The sequence below is a fragment of the Quercus robur genome, chromosome 1 (genome assembly GCF_932294415.1).
Source record: "Quercus robur chromosome 1, dhQueRobu3.1, whole genome shotgun sequence".
Classification (NCBI taxonomy): domain Eukaryota; kingdom Viridiplantae; phylum Streptophyta; class Magnoliopsida; order Fagales; family Fagaceae; genus Quercus; species Quercus robur.
Window position 1 is genome coordinate 11,967,498 of NC_065534.1, and position 16,049 is coordinate 11,983,546.

At 37.8% G+C, this 16,049-nt stretch overlaps 1 protein-coding gene and 1 long non-coding RNA gene across 2 annotated transcripts; both read right to left on the reverse strand.

Moving 5' to 3' along the window:
- Window positions 1-606: 606 nt before the first annotated feature.
- Window positions 607-10,622, reverse strand: LOC126721033 (NAC domain-containing protein 60-like). The gene is made up of 4 exons (XM_050423995.1): window positions 10,150-10,622; window positions 7,761-8,014; window positions 1,311-1,583; window positions 607-1,210 (listed from the first exon to the last, which is right to left on the reverse strand). The coding sequence occupies exons 1-4, from the start codon at window positions 10,373-10,375 to the stop codon at window positions 695-697; spliced, it is 1,269 nt and encodes a 422-aa protein (XP_050279952.1). The 5' UTR covers window positions 10,376-10,622; the 3' UTR covers window positions 607-694.
- Window positions 2,286-7,493, reverse strand: LOC126721053 (uncharacterized). Its single transcript, XR_007653800.1, has 2 exons — window positions 7,180-7,493; window positions 2,286-2,362 (listed from the first exon to the last, which is right to left on the reverse strand). It is a non-coding gene; the product is annotated as an uncharacterized LOC126721053 (long non-coding RNA).
- Window positions 10,623-16,049: the final 5,427 nt, after the last annotated feature.

The following is a 16,049-nucleotide window of genomic DNA, read 5'->3' on the forward strand; positions in this document are numbered from 1 at the left end:
GGTGTTTTGTAAAAGTGATGGTGTAAAATAGAAAAAGTAGGTTTTTTGTGTAAAATAGACGGAATCTTTTAGATGAGCTAATGTGAATGCTCTTACATTTCTCACCCTTATTGTGCATTGATTTATGAGTGCAAATCATTGATCCAATCCTTAGGAGGCTCATCTTCACAATTTGCACCACGAATGAAACTTTTGTGTAGATCTTTTGGCAAAAAATGGAAATAGTTCTACGGAACCTTTTGTATTGTATTTTAAACCCCCTTGTATTGCAAGTAAGCTAATTACTAGCAGACATTTGGGGTGTTGTGTACCCTAAACTTTGTACCACTTTAGTTTTCTTAGTTGAATTTCCATTTTCCACCAAGGAAAAGAAAAAAGTGAGATGATACGTGCCTATATGTTGGTCATAAAAGGATTGTAATTGTAAGAAGAAAAAGAAAAATGTATTCTTAAGGTGGTTCAAGTTCAACCTTAAATTGCAACTTAAGTTCAGGGGCCACATCACCAGAAAATCACATAAGAAATCATTATGCCCAACCACAACTCTCTCTCAACAAGTGGCGTCAATACAAAAAGATTGGCAAAACCACTAGGCAAAGACCAAAATTTTAAAACACCATGCTCTTTTGAGTTTTGACTATTTAAACCTTCATTTATAATCAACATTAGTTATGAAAAAGACCCAGTCTGAATTTTACATCCGCTGCCAAAAGTGCTCATATAAAGCGGTATATGTTATCCTTTTGACTTGCTTGGATCCTCCCCACAAAGACACAAACAAAGCTAGCAAAGCCAAAATAACAAAAACTATCGATACTCGCCAATGATTGGTTGTTTTAGGAGAAAGCATATCTAACAGACATTCTGGTTGCTTGTCTTGGTTTGGACAATTATCTCTCACTACGACGTAGTTGTCATTGCCAGTTTCCAATGGACAATTATCTTTCACTACGACGTAGTTGTCATTGCCAGTTTCCAATGATTCCGATACCTCTGCAGCAGAGGTCATTGTTTCTCGTAATCTTAATTGGATTCTCCGATTTGCTGTGCCTTGTAAAGGAATCACCCGGGAAAAAGTTGCTTGCACTGGTTCTTGATCTTTTCTCTCAGCCTCAAACTTACCAGTAACCAGTGACAGGGAAGATTCATCAAGCTTAATAATGTCATCATTCAGTATATCAGCAAACCAGTCTTCTTCAAAGTCAGTTTCCTACAATGTAACAATAAGACACAGCAGCGTTTTATAGTTAGACAAGTTGTTGGCTACCATGTGGAGTTCAAAAATGCAATTAACCAACAATGCGACCTACCTTCTGCTGGCTAGAAGTTTCTGTCAGAGTAACCTCAGTTGACAGTCTCGGTTCAGACTCAGATGTTGAATCAATTTGGTCAATGGAATAAGAATCAGAAAAACTACCAGCTGCCCTGTCCCCCTCTGACAATCCAGTCTGGTCAATACCAACTTCAGAGACTGCACCATTACCAGTAGGAATAGTTATCCTTTGACTTGGAGAAGCTCGGTTTGAAGAATCATTTAGACGGAACTCACTGTTCTTCCGGAGGCGACAAATAACCAAAGAATCCTGCACAAACAGAAGGGAAGAATCCAGCTAATGAACTTTCTCCAGGATGAATACAACAAAGTTAAACAAGATCAAACATCTTACAATTAATAAATGCTAGTACACTGAAAATGCACATTTCAATAAAACCACTTCCCATCAAAATCACATCAGCAGCAAGGAAAATAATCCCTAAACTTTTTTCAGAAAGAATAAGAATAAGAAATAGATATGTAAAAGAACATTCTCAATCCCAATGTTCACAAAATAAATTAGGACATATTATGATATAAGCCCTTTCTCAACAAGGGTAAATAGAAAAGACGTGCAACAGGAAGGGAAAGACATGTAATGTAAGGGGGAACTATTTCTTTTTGGTGTTTGATTGTTAAGAAATGAAGGAACGAAAGATGGTGGATTTTGGGGTGTTAAACAAGAGACATGGTAAATCACTGTCCTTACTTCACACGCACTCCATCTTATATAATATTTTATTTTTTATTAATTTATTTTTATATTGAACAATATAAATACATAAAATTAGTAAAAAATGTACATACATGGAAAAGAAATTAAAAGAAATTCATAAAATTATTTATATAAAAGTTCCCCCCCCCCCCCCCCCCCCCCAAAAATTATGAAAACACATTTAGTATAAACATAAAGGATACATGGAGTGGGGCAAGGAAGGGAGAGACTAATATTAGGAAAACAGAGAAAAAGGATTTCGAGCTTGGAGAAATTTCTGTATATTCATCTATCTGATCTGTTACAGAGGCTAACTATATATATATATACACCTGGTAAAGGAAAAACAGGGGAAACGGATCAACTAACTAATCTAACAGATTTCCCTTAAAACCGGATTAATAAAAACTAACTTCCACACACGTGCTATTCACGTGCTTACTAAAACCAAACACCAGTGACACAAAAACTACATGCAGTATAAAATGAAAACTAACACAGCCTATGAAGTTGTCGTTTAAGCAGCAGAATAAACAGCAGAGTGTATTCTGCTGTAGTTTAAGCAGCAGACTTGGGAGTCTTCTTCTTCACTTGATCCTTGCTTCTGTCATGATCCTTTCTATCTTTCTTTGTAGAATCTTGACACCCTCCCTCAAGTGGAAGAGGGGCAAAAATGTTGACCATATTCAACTTGGACACAAGAAAAGAAAATTGATGAGCATTTAAAGCCTTTGTCAACAAATCTGCAATTTGGGAATTAGTTTTAACATGTAACATTCTGATATACCCTTCCAAAACCTTATCCCTCACTAGATGACAATCTATTTCAATATGCTTCGTCCTTTCATGGAAAACCGGGTTTGCAGCTATGTGAAGGGCTGCTTGACTGTCACAAAACAGAAGGGCTGCTTGAGGATGGTTGACTTGAAGATCACTAAGCAAATACAGAAGCCAAACTACCTCACAAACAGCTACTGCCATAGCTCGATATTCTGATTCTGCTGAGGATCTTGAGACTGTTTGTTGCTTTTTAGACTTCCAGGAGACTAGAGACTCACCAAGGAAGACACAAAACCCTGTCACAGACCTTCTAGTGTCAGGACAAGAAGCCCAGTCCGCATCTGTGAAGGCTTTCAAGTGTAGGTCTGATTTACTTGAAAAGAATAGGCCTTGACCTGGTGTTGCCTTGAGGTATTGCAAGACTTTGTTGGCTGCATGTAAGTGTGGTTCTCTAGGATATGCCATGAATTGACTCAAACGATTCACAGCAAAGGTTATATCTGGTCTGGTTATGGTTAAATATAGAAGCCTTCCTATAAGCCTCCTATAGGAACTAGGATCTTGCAAAGCTTTACCTTCATACTTACTAAGCTTGGCATTAGGATCCATTGGAATCTTGGCTGGTTTACACCCCATCATGCCAGCTTCTTTTAATAGGTCTAGGATGTATTTCCTTTGACACAAGCTAATACCACTTGCATGAGTAAAACCCAGCATGAGTAAAGCAGTGGAAAACTTAGCAAACCACTGTCTGGAAGCTTGTTTCAGACCATACAAGGATTTGACAAGTTTGCATACAAGCCCCCCCTTGCTGTGGAAGCCTGGTGGAAGGTCCATATATACCTCTTCCTTCAAATCACCATGAAGGAAGGCATTATTTACATCAAGTTGACATAAAAACCAGCCTTGCACAGCAGCTATGGCAAGGAGACTTTTGACAGTAACCAACTTAGCAACAGGAGAAAAAGTCTCCAAATAATCAAGGCCTTCCTTTTGAGTGAAGCCTTTGGCAACCAGCCTAGCCTTATATCTCTCCACACTCCCATCAGACTTATATTTCACCTTATATACCCATTTACACCCAATAGTTTTCTTATGAGAAGGCAAGGGAGTGAGAACCCAAGTATGGTTAGCTTCAAGGGCAGAAATTTCAGCAGCCATAGCTTCTCTCCACTTGGGATCAGTGACTGCCTGGTGATAAAACTTAGGTTCCTCAATGGAGGAGATCATATTGCAGAAGTGTAAATGTTTAGAGGACAACTTGTGGGAAGACAAGTAGGAAGACAAAGGATGGGCAGTACTAGAGGGAGCATGACATTGAGAAGACACTTGATGACATTTGTAAGCATCTAGGTAGGCTGGTTTATGACTGACCCTAGTAGATTTTCTAAGGGTAACAGGCTGATCAGAATTAGATAAGGAAGTGGGCTGATCAGGCAGCACAAGATGTTGATCATTAGACATGGTGGAAGGTTGCTGATTAGTGAACACAGCAGGATGATCAACTGACATGGAAGTGGACTGATCAGGATCAGCAGGCAAGGGAATTGGTAAAGAACCAACCAAAATAGAGGAAGGACTAGATGAGGGAGTCCTTGGATTCAAAGGTGTGTCTGCAGAAACAGAACTAGGACTAGAAGAAACATCAAAAACAGGATGACAAGAAGTAGTATGTAAAGGAATTGACAAAGGAAGTGACGCAGATAACAAAGACTTATAAGAAGGAGAGAAAGGAAAAATTGATTCATGAAATATAACATCTCTAGAGATAGTGATTTTCCTAGTATGTAGATTAAGGACTTTGTAACCTTTCACATTGAAGGGGTAACCAAGGAAGACACAAGGAAGGGCTCTAGAGTCAAATTTCAACCTATGAACAGGAGGAGTAGAGATAAAACACAAACATCCAAAAACTCTAAGGTGATCAAATGAAGGTGGTTTATGGAAAAGAAGTTCAAAAGGGGACTTATTTTGTAACAAAGGAACAGGCAGCCTATTAATGAGGTAAGTGGCAGTGAGGATGCAATCACCCCAATAAGCAGAAGGGAGATTAGATTGGAGTTTAAGAGACCTTGCAACATTCAAAAGGTGTTGGTGTTTCCTTTCCACCACAGAATTTTGCTGTGGTGTATAAGCACAAGTCTTTTGATGCACAATGCCATGAGCATTATAAAAATCAGGTAAAGAGAATTCAAAAGCATTGTCTGACCTGATTACTTTAATACCAGTGTCAAATTGGGTATAAATCATGTTATAAAATGAGATTAACAGATGTTTAACATCTGATTTAGCTTTCATGAGGTACACCCAAGTAGACCTAGTAGCATCATCAACAATTGTAAGGAAAAACCTAAAACCATCATGAGTGCAAACAGAATATGGACCCCAAACATCCACATGTATTAATGAAAAAGGGACATTACACAGATTATTTTGAGAAGGAAAAGGCAATCTCTTTTGCTTTGCCAAAGGACAAATGGTGCAAACATCAGTACATTTGGATGAAAAAGAAGGTAAAACATTCTGTAAAACAGACATTCTGCTCAAGGATGGATGGCCTAACCTAAAATGCCACAAGATTGACATGTCTTTTGAAGAAACAGAAGAGGAAAAAGCTGACTTGAAGGACCTGTGATTGGAAAGATGATCTGACAGAGAAGGTGTAGTCCTGGAAGTACTCTTCTGTAGCAGATACAAACCATTATGGACTTCACCCACTCCAATCGTCTTCCAACATGAAAGGTCCTGAATGAAACAATATTGAGACAAAAAAAACAAGACACAGAGGCAATTTTTGAGTAAGTTGACTGACAGACAAGAGATTGAATGAGAAGGAAGGAACACAGAGAACATGTTCAAGAATAAGAGAATTAGAAAGTTTAACAATGCCAATGTGAGTAACATGTGCTGATTCACCATTTGGCAATTCAACAACACAATGTGAAACAATAGTATAAGACTGAAAAAGAGAGACAGAACAGACAATATGATCACTTGCTCCTGTATCCATGACCCAAGTATCAACACCAAAGGCAGTTCTGTTAACAAGTTTTGCAGAAAATATGGAGTGCTTGAGATTACCTGCTAGGGGTGTGGACTGAGAGCATGAAGCTTGATTGAAAGCAACATTATTTGCCATGGCAATAGTGTTGGCCTGAGCATCATTCCCTCCAATCATAGCAAGCAATTTCTGGCATTGCTCCATTGTAAAAGGAAATGCTTGATGAGTGGTAACAGGAACAGATTCTTGAGCATCATCAAAATATGAAACCTGATTAGCCCTTGGCTTGGTCTTGTAGCCAGGAGGGTAGCCATGGAGTTTATAGCATTTCTCTAGGGTGTGACCACGCAATCCACAGTGGCTGCAAGTAGGCTTTTCCTTAGTTTTCTTGAAGGTCTTGGAATCAAGATTCATGGTCTTAGCTGCAAGTGCTGTGGATTCCACAAAAAGACCATTGTTGCTGCCATGCCCAACTGATCTTTGCTTCTCATCTTGAATCAGCAAGGAGAAGACTTTCTCAACAGATGGAATAGGATCCATCAACAAAATTTGTCCACGAACGTGAGAGAAAGAGTCATTGAGACCCATCAAAAATTGCATAACAACCTCTCTGTGATGAATATTTGAGATCTTCTCATTTATATGACACACACACTTCTCACAAGAACATGTAGGAAAAGGTTCATAATTCTGCAATTCATCCCATAGAATTGAAAGATTGGTGAAGTATTCAGTCACAGATAGCTCACCTTGAGAAAAACTTGCAAGATCCTTTTGTAATTGATAAACCCTAGGTCCATTACCCTGAGAAAACATGTTTTGAAGCTTTTTCCAGACTTCCTTAGCAGTCTTACGGTACACCATACTTGTGGCTATCCTGGGAGAAACACAATTAACAATCCAAGAAACCACAATTTCATTGCACCGTGACCAGCTTTGAACCAATAGAGGAACTTTCTCCATGGCTGAAGTCAGAGAAGCTGATCCATCAATCAACCAAAACTTATTCTTGATCCTTAGAGCTCTCTCCATTGATCGCGCCCATGTAGGGTAGTTCTCACCTCCAATCAGTGGTTGTGAGACTAATATCGCACCAGGATTTTCAGCATGATGAAGAAAAAATGGATGCGATTCGTCAATAGTGAAGATCGCAGAAGCTTGATCAGAAGAAGCCATTGATGAAGCTTCACGATTCTAAAGAAGAAAAGGAACTTTTGGGGAGAAAAGGAATTGAGAAATTTAAGCGGAAGCTAAAAATTGCTCTGATACCATATTAGGAAAACAGAGAAAAAGGATTTCGAGCTTGGAGAAATTTCTGTATATTCATCTATCTGATCTGTTACAGAGGCTAACTATATATATATATACACCTGGTAAAGGAAAAACAGGGGAAACGGATCAACTAACTAATCTAACAGATTTCCCTTAAAACCGGATTAATAAAAACTAACTTCCACACACGTGCTATTCACGTGCTTACTAAAACCAAACACCAGTGACACAAAAACTACATGCAGTATAAAATGAAAACTAACACAGCCTATGAAGTTGTCGTTTAAGCAGCAGAATAAACAGCAGAGTGTATTCTGCTGTAGTTTAAGCAGCAGACTTGGGAGTCTTCTTCTTCACTTGATCCTTGCTTCTGTCATGATCCTTTCTATCTTTCTTTGTAGAATCTTGACAACTAATCCCCTCTCCACCTCAACCCCACTTTGAGTAACATGAACATCCATATCCGTCCTCATTTTATGCAGGAAATCGCTCACTCTCTATTGGGCAGGGCAGGGAGGTACTGGACGTCCCTGTTAAATGGGCCTAAGTTGCTAACCCAAGGGTAAGGTTGCAGGTGCATAAATTGTATATACCTAGCAAACAAAGATTTTTTTTTTTTTCCCTATATAATTCAAATACTTAGCAGAAGAATTACATTCTCAATGATAACAAGTCACCTGAGAAATCCCGGTCATGCAATATTCATGCATAATCCATTCCGTCCTTTCCCCTTTTGGAGCACGACCTATGTGGAACACTAGAGTCCTCTTCGTACCTATCACGTTGGTACCTGATTTTACATTTCGTTCTTTTCCAGTAGCTTTCCAGTAACCCATTTCAGTTGCCCTCTTACTTTGTGAGCCATTTGGATACTTTCTTCCACGAGGAGAAAAGAAGAACCACTCATTATCTGATTGAATGATTGATTTGGCTGGTTACAAATACACCAGCAATAATTAGTAACCAATCCCAAGTAAAAACAACTTTCTCAAGAGAATTGCACCACCATGCATGCATGAATTTGTAACATGTTTCAGCACTGCATATATAAAAACCTAAAAGTATTTATACATGTTTCAGCACTCCAGACTTTAATGAACAATTTTTTCTTTGAAGTTTTGTAGCTTCTAGATTCTATCAAGATTCAAAAGTTCCACAGTATCAAGCAAACTCGAAACAAGAGGGTAAAACCTCTGGTAATAGTTCAACCCAGAAAAGTATTAAATATCAGAAGAGAACATCAACAAATATTTCAGTTACTAAAAGTATGCTGGACTAATTGCCAGTATGAAACCCCATGACCCCATGTGCAAATAAAGGTTTAAATCTTCGTGGTACAAGGGAAATTTTTGAGCTCTAAATATATTCTAGCAAAGACAGAAGGGACAACAAAAGCTCCAGTTTTATAAATGATTGAAAATATTTTGCTTATACTAACTATGAACAATTATAAAGTCAAAATAATGAAATGAAATCATATTTTTTTTAAATATATCAAAATCAATTTATTAAAAGAAACTTCTAAAATTCATTAACTTAAAACAACATATCACTCACTAGGGATCTGAAACAAAATTGAATGAACAGAAATAAAATCTGCAGAACATTCATAAGCTGGCAATAAAAGCCAGATGATGGTAGTGATCCCATTGGATAGCTCATGCCAAAAAAAGTGCAGTGATATAACTTCGCCACTCTGTGCTATAAACTTCAAAAAGTTTAGAATCATTCAAATTTAAATGATCTTGGTACTATTTTAGCTCAACATACCACATTAAGCACTCATGTCACTACATTCCACACCAGCTAGAGTAATGACTGCCTTAAAGATTTTTAATTTCCCATCCTCTTCAGGTCAAAGTCTTTCAGTGTCTATCCCATATCGAATGACTCCTTAAACTCTCAAAATATAGAAAAAATGCAAAATTTGCGATATTTTATCTAAATCAGCCTAACCTTACAAAAATTCAAATAAGATATCTATTGTTTTCTGAAAAATTATATCTTGGCAAATGAATTTTAGTCATATCACATCTGACAAATTTTGAGCCTTATTAACCATACAATTGTGGTCAAATGAGACCACCAAATAACTCCCTGCTCAAACAGGACTTGTTCAATAACTGTGTAACAAAAAAAAATGGCAACACCATAGTGTAGAACAAAGTAGAGATCCAATTTCAACTAAACCAAACATTTAAAGACGCTCTACCGGACATGTAGTCAGAAGCTGTTTTAAAAGAAAAGTTCTTGAAAACATGTTTTCAGAATAAAACAAATTGTGTGTTCTGAAACTCTTTTTTATTTTTTTATTTTTAAGGAAAAACCATTGAAACAAGGATCAAGAAAGTCTTCATTTGCCTCAAATGGAGATGGTTCATTTCATGGTTCAGATTTAGTTTTCATGAATCTAAGGGTAAACATGGTAACATGTTATTTAAAATTTCATTTCACCATATAAATGAATGATAACAACCCTGATTGGTGTCACCTATAAGATAATAAATGAGCGTTTGAATTACATTTTTCCAAAAAAAAAAAAAACACCCTTTTGTGATTGTTGGTAAGACTTTGAGCATTTGAATTATTCAATGCAAAATAGAAAAATGGTTCTATTTTACACCTTTCAGCTCCAAAATCAGTCAAGTTAAAAATGTGTAAAATAGATAATATGATGTGTTTTACCCCCAAAAAAAAAATATAAATATATATATATATATACACATATATATATATATATATATATGACATGAGGTGTTACCTAAAATAAAATAAAAATTAGGTTCTTATACTAGATAGAAATTTTTGCACGAGATACGGTAAATTTTGCAATATCCTAGCATTACTCTCCACAAAAATAGGACTATTTGATTTTTTTTTTTGGTTAAATTCAACAAACACAAAACGTGGTTGTACATGTGTAACAAGAACACAAAATCTAACGTCTCCTATTAAAAAAAAAAAAAACACACACACAAAAACTAAATTAGCAAAAAGAAGACACTGAGACAGAGACAGAGTAATATGAAATATATTGGTTTCATGGTTTGTGAGGGCGTAACTAACCTGGTAAGTCCCAAGGCTCGTGTCTACACATCTCAACCTCTGAAATCACTTCCACGCTCTGCTCATAACCCTCCAACTTCCTCTTCAGGTAATACGAAATCAATTCCTCGTCCGTCGGAGCAAACCTGAACCCAGGAAACATCGTCGTCGCAGCTATCGAGACCTGTACTTCCCTCGATACCCCACCAATCATCTGTGCCTCTCGAGAACTCGAAGTTCCTTCCATATCGATCTCTGTTATCTTTATCTTTCTCTACGTCTATGTATCTTTGTGTGTGTGTTTGGCAAATGGGGATTATGAAATGAGAGGGAAATGGAATTTAATGGAACCAGCGGAAACTGAAAAGAATGGGAAATTCGAAACCCCACTTCGTGTATCCTCCTTGGCTTTTTATTCGTTTCTCTTTCTTTCTTTCTTTCTTTCTTTATTTCTTTTGGTTGCTTTGCTTCTTCGAGTTCTCGATCTCTCGAATTGTGTCGAGTAGACATGTTGTGTTGTCGATGTTTGCCTGGGCGCGTGTAAGCCTGCGCGCGTGGATTATAGCTACTTTGCAGAAGGATAGGCACGTTGGATACTTGGTACATATCATGATTGTCACATGGTCGGTCCACGTGGCTGTCATATGGCTAGTCCACGTGATCTTGTTTTTTGACTAGATGAAACGTAGGATTTACTACTTTTTAACGTTGTCAGTTTATTTTTATTTTTATTTTTTTTAAAGAGGTCTAAGATAAGGGAAATTTATTGAAATGATAAAGAGAAAAAAAAAAGTTTATTTCTAAATTGGTTTAGAGGAAAAATTTCTACAACCCTTGGAGTTTATAAAATTATTTTTGTGTACTTTTATAAACCTTGCAACTTTAGATGGATTGTTTTTCATCCGGTGTTTTTTTTTTAAAAATCTTTTTTATATTTTTATTTGGTTGGCCATGTGGTTATAACCGTGCAACCCACATCACAAAGTAATTGGTTGAGCCAATAACTTTAAACTTTTTTCATATTTAATGAATCAAATTTGCCAAATGTGGCTTATTTAAATAATACATGATGATAATTTTATAAATCGTAATATAATAGATTGGAGGAGATTCCCCGAATTGATTTGGAAGAAAAGTTTAAAAAATAAATATAAACTAGAAATAGGCCCGTGCATTACACACTTTTTCAAAAAAAGATTTTTGCAAATTAGTATTTTTATTATTGTGATGTATGAAAACTCATAAGTATTGCTATTTAAAATATTAGGTAAAAGTAGCAATTTAACAAAAACATAATCATAATCCTGGAAAAAAAAAAAATTTTGCTTCCAATCATTGCTAATCAATAGACATTATCAATGGAACAACAAATAAAATTTTATTTCTATTATTTGAGTTAATAATATTACATTCAAAGTACGCTAAAAATCTCTTAATATATTAACATTTTTTATATAACACTTAGAAAGATTATTGTAAGGACTCAATTTGTAACGACCCATAATAATGTTGGGTTCGCATGTAAAAAGGCCCAAACAATATCACTTATAGAGCGTGGGTTTGAAAGGTTAGGTCTTGGTCACCGGGCGGTAGTTCGGGTTGGCTCTGGTCAGTAAATCTCATCCGGGGAGTCTGGGAGCTCTATGCTCTTCTTATTCTCCTTGCTTCTAGGACACCATGGCTGGGAGGACGGGTTGTCCCCCCCCCCCCCACCCCCCTCTCTCACACTGCCTCTCTTATCCTTTTATACGGGCATTTATCCTCTCACCAGCGTCCACATATGAGCTCACTTTCCTATGACTTAAGACCTATCCTGTCAGCCCATACCTAGAGTGGTTGAGGGTGGTTGTAAAAACTGAAGAGTATGGCTCTGTCAGGTGCAAAGTATTGAATGGCAGTAATGACAGTTTTTCCTTTGTCCTTGGTCGTTATACTATCCAGCGTCTCCTTCTCTATTGACATAGATATTTTAGATTTTTTCCCAAACTGTTCTTATACCGTTTTTGCCCTTTCTTCCAGAGGGACCTCGGATATGCCGAGGACAGAATCATCCTCGGCTGTGTCTCAAGACTATTTGGACTTGTATTACCCATCATCGGCTATACCCTTCCTCGGCTCGGGCCTTGGGCCCCAATGTAAAAATGGGCCAGGGCCACAAATTATTGGGCCCCACAATAGCCCCTCAAAATCCTGCTGTCCGACCTCTTGGTCGAAGAGGAGGGTTTTGATGATGCCAAGCCTTTATTACGGTTCATTTAGCTCTGCCCTTCATTAATGTTGGCGTCTCTTCATCTACTTAGGAAATGCGCTAGGTTACGAGACATTCTTCTAGATTTACACACGATGTGCTCCCTTCGTTTCAATGTACGAGGCGCGTCTTTAATAAATTTCCTTTACGAGGCCAATCAAATCTGACAGTTACAGATGACGTTGGGGAGTTGAACAGACGCTACCTTACTTGCAAATCTTCTTGGAGATATGTACGGATTAAATGCCACTGAATTCACCTTCCATATAAGAAGCCAAACAAGAGGGTATTCCCTTCGCGTAAAGACTCTTTAACCTTCCTAAAGCCTCAACCCTCAGGCTGTGCTCTAAGTCTTCCTTATCAGCATAGCCACAGCTTATAGTGTGACACATTTGAAGTAGAAGTGGGGATGAAAAGATCACATCCTTCTCAGAAGCGTTCTGTCCCTCCGAAACTTAAGATGGCTCGGTCAGGACAGGGATGGCAGAGGCTCAAGATATCTCTCATCCTCCCTTCAGCCAAAATCCGAAGCAGAGGCTCGTCGCGTCAAACTTTTGATGCGACTGAGCTGGGGTCACCCATTATCAGTACCAGCCGCTCTCTTATGAGCATAGCTAACATGGCACCAGCGTGTTAAGAGTCAAGACTGACACAGGGACATAGTATCCTTGCTTCTTCCTCTCATCCTTCACTGGTGCCTTCTTTTGCCTTCCCTTCTTCTTTTTTCCCATCACCAGATCCATCTTGGTGCTTTTCCTTCTTCCTCTTCTTCTCATTTTCCACCAAGGGAGGTCCTTCTCTCAATATGGGTGCTATTGGGGCAAAATTTGGAAAGACTTCGGAACAGAGCTTAAAAAGACTTCTGGCTGTTTGTTTGTCTTATTGTTGTTGTTGTTGTTGTTTTTGTTTTTGTTTTTTTTTTTTTTTTATTGTTTTTGTAATTTGTTTTCTATATAGGCTTGTTTAAGCCCTTCATTGTACGCTGTAATACCTCTTTATATTAATAAAAATCATCATTGCTTTATTTCGTATATTCTACCTCTTCTTTTTGAAATGGTTATGCCGTGAATAAAAGTACTACCATATGACTTCTTTTTTTATTTTTACATTCCGAACGATGCTTAGGGTCGAAATCCCAGTTAATAAAAAGGCCTGGCTCTGTGCTTATTGAAACCATCCGGCATAATAATGCTGATTTGAACAAATAATACTTAGGGCAGAAACCCTTACTAAGAAAAAAGAAAAAGATATTATGATGAGCTTATTAGAGCTGTCTGGCATAATAACGCCGACCTGAGAAAACAATACTTAGGGCCGAAATCTCTTATCAAGAAAAAAGATGTTATTATGAACTTATTGGAGCTATCGTGTACAATAAGACCGACCTGAAAATGGGTTGTATACCCCAAACTTGAATGAGATGATGGCCAAATGTTCAGTGCCGTGTAGGAAGTAATCATCCGAGGATATATAACCCAAAATGAACAGCCCCTGCAGGTCGCTGAGAATTAAGGCGTTTCGCTAACTGCCTAATGACCTTCATAGCCTTAGCCTTTTCTGGTATTTGGTCCGAGGACTGAGCGACTTAGAATTCTTCTTAAGTAGCTGACTTTTCCATAGGTTTGAGTCTGAGGACCATGCAATACCTTGGTTCTGTCAAAAACTTGATTTTTTAAGTAGTTGCTTTCCCCATAGGTTTGAGTCCGAGGACTATGCAATACCTTGGTTCTGTCCAAAACTTGATTTTTTAAGTAGTTGGTTTCCCCATAGGTTTGAGTCCGAGGACCATGCAATACTTTGGTTCTGTCCAAAACTTGATTTTTTAAGTAGTTGGTTTCCCCATAGGTTTGAGTCCGAAGACCATGCAATACCTTGGTTCTGTCCAAAACTTGATTTTTTAAGTAGTTGGTTTCCCTATAGGTTTGAGTCCGAGGACCATGCAATACCTTAGTTCTGTCCAAAACTTGATTTTTAAGTAGTTGGTTTCCCCATAGGTTTGAGTCCGAGGACCATGCAATACCTTAGTTCTGTCCAAAACTTGATTTTTAAATAGTTGGGGGAATTAACCCCTCGGCTATGGCGTGGGACCTTGGTTTAGGGGGATTAGCTTCTTGGCCAAGCCCCTAGAACCATCCGTGCTGCTGACGCTACGAAGCGCAGCCCCTAGTGAAAAAACGTAGCCCCTAGTGGAACTTTATGCTAGAACACTACATCCGGCTGTTGGAAATGATGTGAGGGATTGTCTCAACCCACCACCTATGCCAAGACACAAGCCTTTCCCACAGACGGCGCCAATTGTAAGGACTCAATTTGTAACGACCCATAATAATGTTGGGTTCGCACGTAAAAAGGCTCAAACAATATCACTTATAGAGCGTGAGTTTGAAAGGCTAGGTCTTGGTCACCGGGTGGTAGTTCGGGTTGGCTCTGGTCAGTAAATCTCATCTGGGGAGTCTGGGGAGCTCTATGCTCTTCTTATTCTCCTTGCTTCTAGGACACCATGGTTGGGAGGACGGGTTGTCCCCCCCCTCTCTCACACTGCCTCTCTTATCCTTTTATACGGGCATTTATCATCTCACCAGCGTCCATGTATGAGCTCACTTTCCTAGGACTTAAGACCTGTCCTGTCAGCCCATACCTAGAGTGGTTGGGGGTGGTTGTAAAAGTTGAAGAGCATGGCTCTGTCAGGTGCAGAGTATTGAATGACAGTAATGACAGCTTTCCCTTTGTCCTTGGTCGTTATACTATCCAGCGTCTCCTTCTCTATTGACATAGATATTTTAGATTTTTTCCTAAACTGTTCCTATACCGTTTTTGCTCTTTCTTCCAGGGGGACCTTGGATATGCCAAGGACAAAATCATCCTCGGCTGTGTCTCAAGACTATTTGGACTTGTATTACCCATCCTCGGCTATACCCTTCCTTGGCTCGGGCCTTGGGCCCCAATGTAAAAATGGGCCAGGGCCACAAATTATTGGGCCCCACAATTATTATATAAAATTTGAGACTATAGTATGATATATAATATATTTATATTATTCTTAATGTAAAGGAAAAAAAAAAGGATAATAAAATTTATTTGATAATGAGATGCAAATTAGGGGAAAGTAAAACATCTAAAAAAATGTTTTCCTTTAAATGTAGAGTGTCAATTTTTATCATGTATGTTAGTAGTGAGTTTTAATAAGAATATATAAAACAATATGTAACCATCTTTTAGCAGGTTGCAATTGCATAAAAATGGAGTTAAAACTTCTTATTTGAAACATGAAAACGAAGTTAAAACTTCTTTTTTGAAACATGAAAGGAAAACGTTGTATAATTTATGGATGAATATAAACAATTCTAACCTAAATACTGGATACAAAAATGTGACTATTAGAAACTTTCATATACACAATAAATTCCATAATCATGAAAATACTAATAAACATTTGGATCACAATTGGACAAAAGTTATACAAAATAACAAAATTGAACATCACCTACTAATTGATTCTCCCAAAAAAAAAAAATCACCCACCAATCAAAAAACCAATATATATATATTGTAGGGGTGGTTTTTGGGGCTCAGGCCCAACAGGCAAGCGATTCTGGGCCAAAAGTTTCTCAACAATGAATTTATAGAGAGTAGGTTACAGAACTAGGTCTTGACAGAGTAAACGTAGTTATAA

Coding starts and splice junctions, on each gene's coding strand:
- LOC126721033 (XM_050423995.1), bottom strand. CDS start 10,375: ATGGAAGGAACTTCGAGTTCTCGAGAGGCACAGATGATTGGTGGGGTA. Junction 1,584..7,760: donor GCATGACCGGGATTTCTCAG/GTGACTTGTTAT, acceptor CTGTTTGTGCAG/GATTCTTTGGTTATTTGTCG. Junction 1,211..1,310: donor AAACTTCTAGCCAGCAGAAG/GTAGGTCGCATT, acceptor GTTACATTGTAG/GAAACTGACTTTGAAGAAGA.